This window comes from Cyprinus carpio, chromosome B22 (genome assembly GCF_018340385.1).
Source record: "Cyprinus carpio isolate SPL01 chromosome B22, ASM1834038v1, whole genome shotgun sequence".
NCBI classification, from domain to species: Eukaryota; Metazoa; Chordata; class Actinopteri; order Cypriniformes; family Cyprinidae; genus Cyprinus; species Cyprinus carpio.
In genome coordinates, this window is record NC_056618.1 from 18,367,233 (window position 1) to 18,385,139 (window position 17,907).

General features: G+C 36.4%; 1 protein-coding gene and 1 pseudogene across 1 annotated transcript; both read left to right on the forward strand.

Moving 5' to 3' along the window:
- The first annotated feature begins 321 nt into the window (after positions 1 to 321).
- Positions 322 to 4,766, forward strand: LOC109046498 (protein ABHD14A-like). Its single transcript, XM_019064241.2, has 5 exons — positions 322 to 472; positions 835 to 1,112; positions 3,089 to 3,204; positions 3,302 to 3,537; positions 3,622 to 4,766. Exons 2-5 carry the CDS (start codon positions 835 to 837, stop codon positions 3,802 to 3,804), a joined length of 813 nt encoding a protein of 270 aa, XP_018919786.1. The 5' UTR covers positions 322 to 472; the 3' UTR covers positions 3,805 to 4,766.
- Positions 4,767 to 9,633: 4,867 nt separating this feature from the next.
- LOC109046552 lies at positions 9,634 to 17,589 on the forward strand (annotated as a pseudogene).
- Positions 17,590 to 17,907: the final 318 nt, after the last annotated feature.

Below are 17,907 nucleotides of genomic sequence, written 5' to 3' on the forward strand. Positions count from 1 at the left end.
CAAGAATGGATTGCCATCAGTCAGGATTTGGCCCAGAAGCTAATATCCAGCACGCCAGAGCGAATTGCAGAGGTTATGAAGATCAAGGCAAAACACTGTAAATATTGACTCATTAGATTTTTTGCCAATAAAAGCCTTTAAAACCTATGATATACTTATCATCGTTTTTCAGTATACCGTAGAAACATCAAAAAACATAAAATTATCTACAAATACTGAAGCAGCAAACTTTGCAAAACACAAAATTAATGTCACTGCCAAAACTTTTGACCACGACTGTACAACCACAGGAATGAGCGCGACTCAAAAGCATCGGAACCAGCGCAAACGTTCACCGTTTCCACACGGAACTGTTATTGTGTGAGACGCATTGACGCCGCGCTACTGACACTACATGCGAATTATGATCAGTCCCAAACTTTCGGACATTCGTCGATTATTGGATATTTACAGTACTTCGTTTACTTTTTAGGTAAGTACAGAATGCACGACGTAGCTGTCATGTTTGTGCGTTTAGCGGCAGGTTGGTTGCAGCTGCAAGCAGCACGTCTGCGCACTTTATTTTAGCGACGTTATTTAGATGTTATTTAGACTTTTATGCATCAACTGAAAAAAAAAATTATGCATGGTCCATTTTAATGTGCAAGAATTTTATGTAATCACTCATGCATTTTAGATATTTTCGTATTTTTTAAAAATGTCACCGGGTTAAAATGGAGTCTGGGGGTTTAATCTGCTGTGGTTAATTAGATTAATGATTAATGGTTGTTCCTCGTGTTTGTCAAACCGAGTGTGAATGTTTTATTTGCTGTAATTGAATGGGTTTACATGCAGATGATGAATTTCTTCCGCAACCGTCTGGTGGTTTTGGGGCTGGTGCTGCTGGCCACAGTGCTGCTGTATCTGCTGCTGCCCTCCATGCGGCAGGGGAGCATGGAGCCGTCTCTGGAGGTGCAGCAGCGGATGGGGCTGATCGCCGCCTCTCCTCCGCCGCCGCCGCCGCCGAACAGCGTCAACATCACGGTCAGGACCGGACAGCTGCCCGGGGACCCGCCGCTCTTCTTCAGGGAGGCTCTGCCTGTGGACAGCGCTGGGCGACAGATAGTGCCCAGGTCAGGCTACTTCATAATTTCAGATTGATTTCATAGTTATATACAATATGTACAATAGATAGAAATTAAATATTAAATCAACTCGTTTGTCTTCTACCGTAGGTTTGTGAGACAGACAGGTATTTAATTAGGCTGCTGTCCCTTTAAGACCATATTAATGTAATATACTGACATATATCTGGTTTTCACCCACCTGTCTACTACCTGCTTTTATCACCCAGTCGTACAGAAATTTGGAAATACGGGACAAAACTGGATTTTTTCTAAATAAGTCAGGACACTAAAAATAGAGCTGAAATACAGGACTGTCCCGAGAAAAAGGGGACGTCTGGTCACCCTAGTTTTGGCGCATTATTGGCACTTTTCAAATTTACATCATAAAGCTTAAATCTGATTAGTTCTTCAGTTTGTTCCCATTAAAAAAACATTAAAAATCTAATTTATGTCTATGGGGCAAGGCATTGCCTAAGTCCTTACAATAATTAACCATTTGTAAAAGATAGTAAAAGTGTAGTAACCATGTTTTTTTGCATTAATGGGAATGGGTTGTATAACCCGTTTTACTACAAATACCACAGTTTAACTATGGTTAGTGTTACAAAACCATGGTTAAAGGGATTAGTTCACCCAAAAATTAAAATCTTGTCATAAATTACTCACCTTCATGTCGTTCCAAATCTGTAAGACCTCATTCATATTCAGAACACAAATTAAGATATGTTTAATGAAATCTGAGAGTTATTTCTGTTATTTATGTTTTCTTTGCACATAAATACAAGTATTCTTGTAGCTTTGCAAAATTGAAGTTGAGCCACTGATGTCACAATGACTGTTTTACCAATGTCCTTACTACGTTTCTAGGTCTGGGAACATTTCAGTTGTGTTGCTGTCTATGCAGGGTCAGAAAGCTCTTGGATTTCATCAGAAATATCTTAATTTGTGTTCTGAATATGAACAGAGGTATTACAGGTTTGAAACGACATGAGGGTAAGTAATTAATGACAGAATTTTCATTTTTTGGGTGAAACTATCCCTTTAATATGTGCCTACAATGGTTTTAAATATAAACAGTGTTTTTTTTGTTTTTTTTTTGGAGTAAAACTTGGTTTAATGTTGTATGGGAAAATACAACATTATAGCCTACATTTTAAAATTATACTGAAATTATTAAATAATCATTTACTAACTTATCTGCACAGTTATATCCCATCCCATATTGATTTAGAAAGATTTAACCTTGCTTTCGCTTGCAGAACTTTTGCGTTCTCTTTGCAAAACTTCTTGTAAAAGATTACAAAAAAATAAACTTCTAATTATCACAAAACATTTGCCTTTTCTTCTTGTAAAAGATTGTTCACAGAGAAACTTTGCATTCTCACAAAATATTGCGTTTCTATGGATTTTTTTCCTTCGCTTGCACAACCTTGCAAAAACCTTTGTGTTCTCTTGCAAAATATTGTGTTCACAGATAAACATTTGTGTTTTCTTGTAAAACATTTCTTTCTCTCAAAATATGGTTTTCACTCGAGAAACTCAGGCCCCTTTTCTCGCACAACTTTTTTGTTTGCTCATTTAATGTTATGTTTAGTGAGAAACCTTGCTTTTGCTTGTTACTTTTATTCCAAAATATCAAAATATCTTACAATCTAACAATTTACTTTCTTGCAAACTAACAAAGAAGAATTGATTTCTCACAGAATCAATCTATTTTAGTAATTTTGCAGAAGTAAACCTTTCGCCCCCCTCACATGAAATTCCCAACTGTGTGGATTTACCTGCAAAAATTATTAGTATTGGTGCATTTTGGCTGGTTGCTTGGAGGTTTTGATAGTTAGATGAACAGGTAGACAGTGGTATTTTAATGAAAACTATGGTAACTATAGTGATTTCTGAACTTACAAAATTCAGCAAACAAGTATTATGACCTATTCTTATATAACTGTACAGATTTAGCAAATATGTCTCCTCTCCATCAGGCTGCAGTTGGTGCTTCTTCATGGTCAGGCCTTCACCTCTAAAACTTGGGAGGAGTTGGGCACCCTCAGCCTGCTGGCCTCCAATGGGTACCAGGCCCTCGCTCTCGACCTGCCCGGTACTTATAATTCACTTTATTAATGTTCTTAAAATGCTGATTTTTATATGTTCAAAACATATAAAGCAGATCACTAAATCGTCTTGTTTCTCATCAGGTTTTGGGAATTCTCCGGACTCAGAGTCGGTAAAGTCGGATCAGAGCCGCGTGGACCTGCTGAAGCGTTTTCTGGAGTCTCTGGGTGTGCGAGCACCAGTGTTACTGAGCCCATCTATGAGCGGTCATTACGCCCTGCCGTTCCTCCAGAAACACAGCGCCCAGCTGCACGGCTTTGTGCCCATCGCCCCCGTGGGCACCCGAGGCATCACCCCACAGCAGTACCGCGACATCCAGGTGTCGTATTTCTTTTGATTTATCTCACACACAAGAATTCCTTGATTTTAATGTTTTAATTCTCACTTCTCATCTGTATGACAGACTCCTACACTGGTCATATATGGAGAGTTGGACACCAATCTGGGCGCCCAATCCCATAAGAACCTGATTCAGCTGCCTCATCACACCGTGGTGAAGTTGGCAGGAGCACGACACGCCTGTTACATGGACAAACCCCGCGAGTTCCACCGCGCTCTGCTCGACTTCCTCAGCAAACTCGAATGAGGGACGGAGAGAGTGAGAACGGATCAAACAAACATGTGAAAAAGACTTGAAAATGATGAACAGGACTGCAGTGTAGCTGTAAAACCAGTCCTGAAACGTAACACACACCTGAACGTTCTATCAGTCATCCACATCTGCTCATTCCTTATAATTTCCCTGCGTGCACCATCAAGAGATGAGATGATATAATACATCAAACAATCAAAACTTCTTCAGAGTTACTATAGTAACGCTTCTTTTCTAGATTGTAAACATCCTTTTATCAGTTTTGACACTGTTGCATGTAGTGGCCCATCTGAACATTGTTATTTTTTCAGATGGACATTCCAGACATCCAGTCTGAGGAATGTTCCTGTAACAACACAATAGCCATGGTTTCCAGTCTGAGAGTTATTCGTAGCACTGTTGCCATGGTTTCCTTTTTGAGAGTTGTTCTGTAACACTGTTGCCAGGGATGTTCCTGTAACACAATTGCCATGGTTTCCAGTCTGAGGGATGTTCTGTAACGTTGTTGCCATGGTTTCTGGTCTGACAGATGTTCCTGTAACACAATTGCCATGGTTTCCAGTCTGAGGGTTGTTCTGTAACTCTGTTGCCATGGTATCCTTTCTGAGAGTTGTTCTGTAACACTGTTGCCAGGGATGTTCCTGTAACACAATTGCCATGGTTTCCAGTCTGAGGGATGTTCTGTAACGTTGTTGCCATGGTTTCTGGTCTGACAGATGTTCCTGTAATATAATTACAACGGTTTTCTTTCTGAGAGTTGTTCTGTAACGCTGTTGCCAGGGATGTTCCTGTAACACAATTACCATGGTTTCCAGTCTGAGGGTTGTTCTGTAACGATGTTGCCATAGTTTCTGGTCTAAGAGTTATTCCTTAACACTGTTGCCATGGTCTCCTTTCTGAGAGTTGCTCTGTAACGCTGTTGCCAGGGATGTTCCTGTAACACAATTACCATGGTTTCCAGTGCAAATTATGTTCTGTAATGTTTGTTGCCATGGTTTCTGGTCTGACAGATGTTCCTGTAATGGTTTCCCAGTCTGAGGGTTGTTCTGTAACTCTGTTGCCATTCTCCTTTCTGAGAGTTGCTCTGTAACGCTGTTGCCAGGGATGTTCCTGTAACACAATTACCATGGTTTCCAGTCTGAGGGTTGTTCTGTAACGATGTTGCCATAGTTTCTGGTCTAAGAGTTATTCCTTAACACTGTTGCCAGGGTCTCCTTTCTGAGAGTTGCTCTGTAACGCTGTTGCCAGGGATGTTCCTGTAACACAATTGCCATGGTTTCCAATCTGAGTTATTCCATAAAGCCGTTGCCATGGCTTCTGATCTGACAGATTTTCCTGTAACATAGTTGCCATGGTTTCCATTCTAAGAGTTGTTCTGTAATGAAGTTGTCATGGTTTCTTATCTTTGGGTTGTTCCTGTAAAATGGTTGTCATTGTTTTCAACCTGAAAAATGTTCCTGTAACTAAATTGCCATGGTTTTCTTTTTGAGGGTTGTTCCTGTAACACAGTAACCATGGTTTCCAGTCTGAGAGTTATTCTGTAACGCTGTTGCTGTGGTTTCCAGTCTGAAACACGTTCTTGTAATTCAGCTGCCATGGATTTCTTTCTGAGGGATGTACATTTAACACAATTGCCATGGTTTCCAGACTGACAGTTGTTCCTATGACACAGTTGCCATGGTTTCTAATCTGACAGTTGCTTTCATTAACATGGTTTCCATTCTGAGGATTGTTCTCATAACACAGATGCCATGTTGTTTGGTCTTTGGCTGTTCCTACTATACAAAAGTCATGTTTTCTAATATGATTGTCATGGTTTTCTGTAACAACAAAAGTCACATAATGCCAAAAATCAGAGTCATGACATATCGGATACACTTGACATGTAACTGAATTCATCAATCCTCCAAGAACATCTCACAGAAGAAAACAGCATTTCTCATTTTTGGCACATATTGGTTTGTCTTATGTGAAATCACGCAGAGTGTTCACACCAGCAGTTGGCACATACATATATAATGTAGCATGTCAATGTGTGAATGGCTCAACACATGGTTTTAGAAGTGCCAAAAATAAGAGAGAAAAGTTGCAGTATTGGATGCCTGTCATGCCTGTAAATTCAGTTTTTCGTTGACCGTAGTTGTCAGACTCATACTGGCAGTAGATTATTTCTTGCAATAAATAGAAAATTTACAGAGATGGCAGAGAAAAAAAAAGTGTTCATTACATTACCGCACCTAAAATTGTAGGTGTTCATTACATATTTATTATTTATTTCTTAAAGCTTCTACATGACAGAAACTGTAATGTGTGTGGTATTTATGTGATGTGGTCTGTTGTTTTGTTTGTTTGTAGCTTGTAAATATGAATATGTTTTAGAGGACTGTGAGGCACCTCTGCCCTGTAAATATTTCCAACATCAAGAATATTCACCATGAAGGGATCTGTCATTGGGACTGAATTCAGATTCTGGTGTGCATGGTACTGCAGAGACATGAAACATCCCTTTTGTTCAATGCAAAATAAAGTTAACATTAATGTTTGGCATTTGTGATTTAATGGACATGCACCACAAGGGACATCAGGTTACAACTAGGGCTGTCAAAATGGCTGAAAAAACTAAATTCGAATTTTGTGCTTAAATATTATATTCATAAAATGCATAATTTCAGTTAGTGTAAAGAAAAGCTTTTGGCTTTTCTCCTGAGGCCACAAGAGGGTGCGTTGAGCATAAGATAACATGACTATCTATAAAAAAAAAAAAAAAAAAAAGTGGATATAATGTTTAAAATAATGTTTATAAGCCTTATAATTAATTAAGTTGCTTAAACAACTATAAACAAAACAGCATCATGTATGTATTCATAGTTTAATACAAAGGGCCGAAAGCCAATTACATGGAGGGGGGGGGGGGGGAGTTGAACTTGCATTAATTTTACATGGCTTTCTAAACATGCGGTTCTCTTGTGCGAGACACGAGTGAAACGGTAGATGACCCTCTAAAAAATGCACAAAATATTTGTCCTGTGTGAATGGTTTGGTTTCAGTTTCGACGTAAACAAGATCTTCTCCGCATTGATGTTCTCTTTCCCTGCAATATTTGTTAACAACAATGCAGCAGCGCCGCATCTTTACTGAATACTTGCCGGATAATAAATAAATGATTATTATCTAACAATCCATCTGTTTTCAAATCCATCATATGAATATCATGACATTGATGTCTGTCAAAATATAATGTGCACAATACACAGCAGAACTTACGAGAAGCAGGAGTCCAAACACCTCCAGGATGTTTTATAATGCCCAAAAATAAAAAGTTTTTAGCCCTCACGCATGATATCATGTCCATCAAAAACTTAGGGTGGCTGTCAGTTGGAATATTAGAACAAAAACATTAATATAACACTCACAGGCATCAATCACTTGACTGAATACTTGCCGGATAATAAATAAATAATTATTTCCTAACAATCCATCTGTTTTCAAATCCACATCATATGAATAACATGACATTGATGTCTGTCAAAAAATTACATGCACAATACACAGCAGAACTTTTGAGAAGCAGGGGATTCCAGGGAATACATGCATTTCATGGAAATCCCACACTAACGGATGTTTTGACTAAAGCAGAAAATGGTAGTCTGAGTGGCTTCAACATGTTGTCTGTCAGAGACCATAACATACATAAGGCATGTGAGTATAAATTTGTTCTTGACTTGCTGAAATTGACAGACATTTTTATAAAATGTAATTTTTTATTACTGTCATCTCAATTGTTTAAAAGATTAAGGCAATAATCAAAGTATACTTTTGCAATAAAAGATAATACATTTAAAAAAAAAATTGTTTTACATTTATTTAATAATTACATTTATTTACTCCTTTGCAGACTTTGAGCTATATATATATATATATATACAGGTGCTGGTCATATAATTAGAATATCATCAAAAAGTTGATTTATTTTATTTCACTAATCCCATTCAAAAAGTGAAACTTGTGTAATATATTCATTCATTACACACAGACTGATATATTTCAAATGTTTATTTCTTTTAATTTTGATGATTATAACTGACAACTAAGGAAAATCCCAAATTCAGTATTTCAGAAAATTTTAATATTGTGAAAAGGTTCAATATTGAAGACACCTGGTACCACACTCTAATCAGCTAATTAACTCAAAACACCTGCAAAGGCCTTTAAATGGTCTCTCAGTCTAGCTCTGTAGGCTACACAATCATGGGGAAGACTGCTGACTTGACAGTTGTCCAAAAGACGACCACTGACACCTTGCACAAGGAGGGCAAGACAGAAAAGGTCATTGCAAAAGAGGCTGGCTGTTCACAGAGCTCTGTGTCCAAGCACATTTATAGAGAGGTGAAGGGAAGGAAAAGATGTGGTAGAAAAAAGTGTACAAGCAATAGGGATAACTGCATCCTGGAGAGGATTGTGAAACACAAAACCCATTCAAAAATGTGGGGGAGATTCACAAAGAGTGGACTGCAGCTGGAGTCAGTGCTTTAAGAACCACTACACAAAGACGTATGCAAGACATGGGTTTCAGCTGTCGGATTCCTTGTGTCAAGCCACTCTTGGACAACAGACAGCGTCAGAAGCGTTTCGCTTCAAAAAGGACTGGACTGCTGCTGAGTAGTCCAAAAGCATGTGATCTGATGAAAGTCAATTTTGCATTTCCTTTGGATATCAGGGTCCCAGAGTCTGGGGGAAGAGAGGAGAGGCACACAATCCATGTTGCTTGAGGTCCAGTGTTAAGTTTCCACAGTCAGTGATGGTTTGGGGTGCCATATCATCTGCTGGTGTTGGTCCACTGTGTTTTCTGTGGTCCAAGGTCAACGCAGACGTATACCAGGAAGTTTTAGAGCACTTCATGCTTCCTGCTGCTGACCAACTTTATGGAGATGCAGATTTCATTTTTCAACAGGACTTGGCACCTGCACACAGCGCCAAAGCTACCAGTACCTGGTTTAAGGATCATGGTATCCGTGTTCTTAATTGGACAGAAAATCTATGGGTAATGTGAAGAGGAAGATGCGATATTCCAGAACCAACAATGCAGAAGAGCTGAAGGCAACTATCAGAGCAACCTGGGCTCTCATAACACCTGACCAGTGCCACAGACTGATCGACTCCATGCCACGCCGCATTGCTGCAGTAATTCAGGCAAAAGGAGCCCCAACGAAGTATTGAGTGCTGTACATGCTCATACTTTTCATGTTCATACTTTTCAGTTGGCCAAGACTTCTAAAAATCCTTTCTTTGTATTGTTCTTAAGTAATATTCTAATTTTCTGAGATACTGAATTTGGGATTTTCCTTAGTTGTCAGTTATAATCATCAAAATTAAAAGAAATAAACATTTGAAATATATCAGTCTGTGTGTAATGAAGGAATATAATACACAAGTTTCACTTTTTGAATGGAATTAGTGAAATAAATAAACTTTTTGATGATATTCTAATTATATGACCAGCACCTGTGTGTATATATATATATATATATACACACACACACAAATACTAGTACAATTAGTGTAATTATTATAATTGTATTATAATTATAGTATTATTATTATCATAGTCATTTCTGTGAAAGACAATTAAAAAAGATAATACAATCAAGTTTAAAAAGCTATAGGAAAAAGTAAAATGAACATGGAAATGCTTATATAATAAATATAGACTACAATACACTTTACTTTTTAAGAATACTGGAAAAAGCAAGAAAGTATTTTAATTACTCTTAACTCGTGTTTTGACCACGTGTGTGGGCGTGGCCAGGCGGAATCGAATGATGCCGACGTCATGACGCACACCATGCGTCTCAATTCGGGAAAATGGCTGCTGTGTACATGATGCGAAACTGAATGGACGGAAAACAGCCCGAAATTTCTCAAAATCCCCCTTCTTCCCTCTTCTGTATCCCACTCCACGTCCACACACATGCGTCTGCGTGAAAACGAAGCCGATCTGAACCTGGTGTGAAGAACTAGGATGATAATATGACCCAGAAAAAGAAGAAGCGAGTGAATCGCAGTTTGTTACTGGCGAAGAAAATCATCATCAAGGATGGAGGAGCGGTGAGTGTCTGCTGGGTTCAAACACACATCACACACCAGGGTTTAAGTCTTAAAGAGACGTATACTGAAGTATCATCTAGATGTTTGAGGGACAAAGTGCTTTGAGCACACATTTGAGGAGTGTACCTGACATTCAAGGCATCAGCATTTACTTCCTGTAACGAGCAACGAATTACATTTGTACATAAATCTGAGAAAATATGGGCGGTTTTATTAATGCACAGGTGGTTTGACGACAGGTTTAAAGCTGTTATTACTCATGTCTGTCCTGTTTTGTAATATTACAAAACTTCGCCTGCACTTAACCAACTAATAAACATCTAAAGACTCACCTTCTTCGCCTGCACTTAACCAACTAATACTAGTACTTACCTTTTTTCTTTTCTATCATATTCCCAAAAAAAAAAAAAAACCCTGGCTACGTGTCCTGTACTAGACTAAACTGACACTTGTCATAGCACTTGTATACCGTTTTGTTCTCGTTGATCTGATTGTTTCTACTGTTCTCATTTGTAAGTCGCTTTGGATAAAAGCGTCCGCTAAATGATTAAATGTAAATGTAATGTATTATGGTGACGTTCAAACAAAACAGTGTAAACATTTATTAGTTTTGGCTAAAATGCCAGTTTTATTTTTTTTATGGTAGTAAACCAGTACCGTGATAGTATTTGTAATTTAAGCATAAGTTTTAATAATTTAGTTCTGTGCTTTTGTCATGTTTAAAGGTTTTTGTGCTATTTTTTTTCGATTTTATTTCAGTTTTTGGTAATTTTAGTATTATATTTCAGTGAGTCCTCAATGCAACATTTCTAATTTTTGTAAGTTTTAGTAATTATGTGCTTTAGCTATTTTTAAATTTCTATTTAGCTTTGTTTATTTCACTTTAAGTTTGAGTTATTTGTATACTTCACGTATTTTAGTAATTTTTAATATTTTTCTCATGTGCTTTTGTCCTACTTCTCATGTTTGGTTTTTTTGTTTTTTTTTTGAAAAATATTTCTTGTTTTGTTTAGCTTTTTTAGTGATTTTAGTACTTCAACAAATTTATTTGTTTAGCTTTAATTTTTGTTTTTGTTTTCTCTTTAGTTTTAGTGATTTTAGTACTTCAACTTATTTGTTTTCAGTTGAATTTCCGTTTACGTTTTTTATTTAATATTTATATTTTACATATTTTATCTCCATTTCGATGACTGAAAACGATTTTTAATAGTTTCTGTTAACAGTAACAATTCTGCCTCAAAACAGCCATTTCTTTACAAATAAACCATTGATAATAGATATTAAATGTGGTTGGTCCCATTGAGTCGCAGATCATTTGCATGAAATTTTCATCTTTTTCCTCACAAGTCACCAGAAACGACAGAAGCAGACACGTTATCAAACGTCCTGCTCACTGGCGGTCAGTTTTTTCTTGTTTTTATTACAAACTGTAGGTTGTAATAGATCTGAATTTGAACCTGGTTCCTCCGCTTCAGTTAGTCTGACTTATAAAAAATCACAAATAAGCCAGAATCTGCAGTGGCCAGCACTCACAAAACAGGTGCATGAAAAGGTCACGCTTCAGTTAGTCTGACTTATTTTGAATCACATCACTTGACAATAAGTCAGACTAACTGAAATAAACCTGGCTTATTTGGTAAACCTGTTTTACGAAACAGGCCTTTGATCATGTCATCTCAGTGTCGAAAGTAAAACAAAGCTTTAAAGCATGTGTAATAATACTGGTTTGTTTCTTCACCGTGGTTGACGTCTCTGGTTCTTCTCTCTCCAGCCTCAAGGCTTTGGTTCCCCCAGCGTTTATCACGCCGTCATCGTCATATTTCTGGAGTTCTTCGCTTGGGGTTTGCTGACTGCACCGACTTTGGGAGTAAGTTGTGTTAAATTGAGATATTATGTTCATATCAGGTGACGTTTCTTTGATGTTACGGGTGTTAGAAACCCATTGTATGCCTCTGTTGTTATATTGTGTGATATGATCATGCATGGGTGTCATAACCGATGCTGTTTTGTGTCTCGTGTGTCTGCAGGCTCTTCATGAAACTTTCCCGAAACACACGTTTCTCATGAACGGCTTGGTTCAGGGGGTCAAGGTATCATCTGTGACATCATACTGTTTACGTTCTGATAATCCAGTTCATGATTCATTAACGCCGTGGTTCTGTTGGCAGGGTCTGCTGTCGTTTTTAAGCGCTCCTCTGATTGGTGCTCTGTCAGACGTGTGGGGAAGGAAGTCATTTCTTTTACTCACCGTATTCTTCACATGTGCACCAATTCCTTTATTGAAGATCAGCCCATGGTACGTTCTGTTTCTTTTTTTTTTTTTTCTTCTTTTTTTTGGGGGGGACAAAATTAAAGATAATGTAGATTTATTTTGATGAAATTTTAGAATCTGAAATTTAAATTGAAATGTAATTTTAATTTAATGTACGTTTTATTTTATTTTTAAATGTCATGTTTAAGTTTACGAGATTTGGACGTCTGAATGTATTTATCATGAAATGCATCTTTTGAATGTCCTGAAAAAAGTGTTAATTTAGTATTATTTATATACTAATGTTTATTAATACTTTCAATTGGCTTTAATTTTTATATTTTCAGTCTCAACTTTTTAGTAGATTAGTTACATGCTTTTGTCATTTTTTTGGATGAGTTTTTAATATATAAATGTAGGTTGAATTTATTTTAATGTAATGTTTTTTGGATTTTATTTTTATTTTTTTGTCATTATTTAAGTTTTGTTTTTATTATTTTTATTTTTTATTCTTTTCTGTATTAATTTAATATGCCATTTTAATTAATCTTACATTTTAAAGATTTATGTTTTGTTTTTATGGTAATTTAAAAAGAAGCCTATGAGATGTACACAAGTTATGAGTTTTTAAAAATATATATTATTTTCTGTGTCCATTGTATATTTTTTATATTTGAATTTAGTTTTTAGTTTTCTGCATTTACAGTTTAAAATATTAAAAGTTTAGTTGCATATTTTTGTCATTTAAAAAAAAATCAATTTTATTTGTAATTTTTTTAGTATTTAATTTAATAATAACTTATTAAGATTCATTAAAATGTATTTAAATTAATCATTTTAATGAATCTTAATTTTTAAAATCTATTATTTGTTTTTATCTTAATTTAAAAAAGCAAATTAGAGGTGCACAAAGTTGATATTTTTTTTATTTTTGCGTGTTATTTTCTGTGTCTAGTGTCAAAATAAAATTATAAATAAAAATTTTTAATTATTAGTATATAATATACTGATTATAATATTGATTAGAAGCTGATACAGATCCTTTAAAAAAGCCCAGATATTAGTGTCACCGATATATCAGTTTGTTTCTGTTTTGTAACACACATGCACATCTTGAATCACATGCATGTTGTGTTTCAGGTGGTACTTTGCCGTTATTTCTGTATCTGGAGTGTTTGCCGTTACCTTCTCAGTTATATTCGCCTATGTGGCCGACATCACCCAAGAGCATGAGCGCAGTATGGCTTACGGCATGGTACGTGTAACCCATCAACACGTCGTCATCATCATCTCTCTTTTTGCCACTTTGTTTTGTATTAATGTCTCTGTTCTTCCTCCGAAAGGTCTCGGCCACGTTTGCGGCGAGTCTGGTGATCAGCCCGGCCATCGGCGCGTATCTCAGTCAGGTGTATGGAGACAGTCTGGTAGTAGTTCTAGCTTCAGCCATCGCTATGCTGGACATCTGCTTTATCTTGGTGGCCGTTCCTGAATCACTTCCGGAAAAGATGAGACCGGCATCCTGGGGCGCCCCAATCTCATGGGAACAAGCAGACCCCTTCGCTGTAAGTAGATTTGACCTTTTTGAGCTCGTTTAAAATGAATAATCAGTTTTATTAAATCAACTGCATTGCAAATTTAGTAACTTGAGCGTGAGTGTTGGCTTGAAATGTGCAGTTTAAAAATAGAGGAAGCCACAGAAGACTTCGCTCATATCCTGTGTGGTTTTCTGTAGAGAAGCGTTTTTACGCTCATTTCCCCTCGACAGCATGAGTGTCAACATAATGGAGTTTTCTGGACGCATGTCATATAAAGCTGTTTTCACACGTGGTTTGTTCTAAAGAGTTTCTCTGAAGTCTGTTAGAGTTTCTCACGAGATTATTCTTGATTTTGATTGGTTAATACAGTCCTGCCAAACTTAGAAGTCACGTTTTAAGGTTTGCTGTTTAGCATGTGGGCTCAAAGCACACCTACGAATGCAAAGCTAATGATCTCAGATAGAGTTAGTACAGCATGTGTATGTGCTGTACCTTTTAGGGTTTTTATGATGATTATGATTATATTATGATTGCATTTATATTTTTTAATCTTCTAATAACATATATCATTTTCAATTTTAATGTTAAAGTTTGCAAGGATATCTGAATGTATTTGTCAAGAATTTTTTCTCTTTTGATATTTATATACTGATAATATTTAATTACAATCTAATTTAATTATAATTATCATAATTTTTGTAATTTTTATGTTCTTTTGTAAATTTTCTTAATTTTTGTGTAAATGTCTATTTTGCAATTTTATAACCTTTAGTTGTTAGATTTTGTATTAATGTATATACCTAAATATTTATTAATAGCGTAGTAAAGTTTAATTATTTTTATATTCATTTTATGATGTAGTAATACATTTTTTAATCTCAAACTGCATTAGTACAGCACATTGTGTGCAACATTTTTTATAAATAGAGATGTGTATATAGTAAAACTCTAACCAATGCTATTTTTGATATTATTATATTTTATTGACCAATAAACTAATAAATGACTGATATTAATTGTAAATAAACTAAAACCAGTATTTTTAAATACATTGCTTTTTAAAAGATTACTTTTACAGTGTTACGAAATTCTTAAGAATAATTTTAAATGTGTGGATAAGTAAAATTCTGTTGCACAATTAAATATCCAATAACCACATTACATTTTAAAAAGTGTATGATGCATTTAAAAAGTCTTGTATGTACACAGATTTTCTCTACAGTTGGATGTGTAAATACCAATACTCACTGCTCATCCAAATCTAAATATAACAAAACAAAAGATAAAATTTAAAATGTAAAATTGCTGAGGTTTTATATAAAATATCCAAAAGAATAAAACAAAAAACTGAAAAGAGAATTGATAACAATTGCCAAAAATAAAAAAAAAACAAAAACAAAACACAAAACAGAATAAAGTCGTAGAACTGTTTGCAAGATTTAAACAGAACAAATGTATGTCAATTGTTCATAGAACTGTTCTTAAATCAAGAAGAGTGTTACATTCACACACAGTTTAGATTAAGACGTCAATATCTTTCTCTCTGCAGTCTTTGAGGAAAGTAGGTCAGGACTCGACGGTTCTGCTCATCTGTATAACAGTGTTCCTGTCGTATCTGCCTGAGGCTGGGCAATACTCCAGCTTCTTCCTCTATCTGCAACAGGTACGGCAAGAGAGAGATTTCATTTATCTCTGTGGTTAATCTTTAACTCGCTCTTTAATTAATTGTGTTTACTGGGTCAAGTCTGGTTTATCGAAATCCTGTTAGCAAACGGGACCGTAAAGTTTTATTGTTTTATCCTCTTATGCAGATAATGGGATTTTCACCTGAAAGTGTCGCAGCTTTCATCGCTGTCCTAGGATTGCTGTCTATTGTCGCACAGGTTAGTATTTTCCTGTTAAATACGTACTAATCATTCGTTTTTAATGTGGATTATGTTAACTGTGGCTTTTCCCATCTACAGACTGTAGTATTAAGTTTACTCATGCGTTCCATCGGGAACAAGAACACAATTTTGCTGGGACTGGGATTTCAGATTCTGCAACTCGCCTGGTACGGGTTCGGATCGGAGCCTTGGTAAGACCGAAAGCCTAGGTTTTCATTTCAAAAATTAAAAAAATATATATACAAATATTAAAAACAGGAATTAGGGATGCACAATAAATATCGGCACGATATTTGAGCAAAACATGCACAAAATATGATTGTGGTTTTGTGCAGCTTGTCAATGAACAACGGCTCTGTGTAGTAAATGCTGCGCTACGTGAAAGCACGCACGTGTAGAGATTTACCGCTGATTACACAACCTTTACTTACAAAAAACACACTAATAAAACATCCAACAATATATATTGCATCACTAACAACAATAAAAAATAAAAAAAAGATTGAAACAACAGCTTTAAGAATAATGTAACAACTAATTTACTAATGAAATGTCCAACGCATCGTTTCTGATCTCCAGGATGATGTGGGCAGCTGGAGCTGTTGCCGCCATGTCTAGTATCACGTTCCCTGCTGTTAGCGCCCTGATTTCCCGCACAGCCGATCCGGATCAACAAGGTTGGTTTTCCTGAGTTATATGATGTTACAGATGCAGGGTTATTCTTTAAGGCTGAGTGTAAAGCTCTTGTTTCTGTAGGTGTGGGTCAGGGTATGGTTACGGGAATCCGTGGGCTGTGTAACGGTTTGGGACCTTCTCACCATCTCTCTATCTTCTAAACCTCTACATATTCACATGTCGAGTTGGACCAAGTTCCCGAGAAAGAACCGGATGTAACGCATCACCATGATCTCCACCAACAGGCAAGTCACCGCACTTTGTTGAATTGAACCGAACCATGCTGATTGCTGTTTCCTGACAATTTAGGTTTGTTTTAATGGATAAATTAGTTTTTAATAATAGACACTAAAGTTTTGTTAAAATGCAGAACCACCATACTAAAAAACTTTGATATATATTAAAATATAATATTTTTTTCACAATAATAAAAAACTCCTCTTTATATTTTACAACAAAACATTAATTATTACAATATAAGATATATTTTTTAATGTGCTAAAATATATATTTTTAATAATGGGGTGTGGTTTGTGGGTGTGGCTTTGGGCGTGGTCAAATTTTCCTTCTTTTTTGTCTCTAGCTGATCACATGCCTGAGAGATGCATTTTGAAAAGTCACTGCGCATAGTTTAGTTTCGTAAATTTTTATCTAAATAGGCCTTCACTGTAGACTGTAGTTTTTGGAAAGGTTTTTGACTTTTGTGTTAATCTTGTGTCTGCGTCATGTGTTCCACTTACAGAGTGCAATAATCCCGGGACCGCCGTTCCTCTTTGGTGCATGTTCTGTGCTGCTGGCGCTCCTGGTTGCACTTTTCATTCCTGAACACCCCCATATGGGCGCTCGTGCGGGCAGCTGGAAGAAGCACACGTCACCCCACGGCCACTCGCACAGTCCCCACCCACCCGGAGAGGCCAAAGAGCCTCTCCTACAGGACACTAACGTGTGATTGGGATTTTCCATGTGGCTGAATTGGCCACGCCCCCTATTCCCCATTGAGGAACGAACTGCGCATGGAGGCTGTTGTCATTTATTGAAATGTAAAGCTATATCGGAGGCACGGTCAGTCTTGCACCTAGAGCTCTACCTTTCTACAGAGTTTTGTTTAAATACACCTGAACTTGATAATTAAGGTTTATGGAAATCACAGACCGAAAGGAAAGTCTCCATGATTAAGACTGGGCGTCCCTGCTGAATCACCAATAGAGCACCACTTTTTAAAAGAAATGTATATAGGAGAACATATATTTAACAATGGTTCTGTCCAAAGGCACTATTGCAATGGCTTGTATTTATTCTTTTTATTATAATTTTTTTTTTTGTGCCATTTTTCTTTCTTTTTTTGTTGCTCTGTTTTGACTGTTTAGATCTTCATTACCACAGTTCACTCAGGGACATTATCCTGGTCAGCAATGTTTCAGAACACAGTTGTGTTCCCTTATCAGAAGGGCCTAGTGACGACATACACATAACAAAATCCATTCATGAAACGCAAGCAGACTGAATTTGTGTAAATCGCTCGTGAAACTTTTCGCAAAGAATTTATGTTGAACAAACTTATTTAACTCATTCGTAAAACCATTTGAGTCGAAAAATGGTGTAAATCATTCCTAAAAACTTTTTGCAAGAATTCGCGGAGAACAAA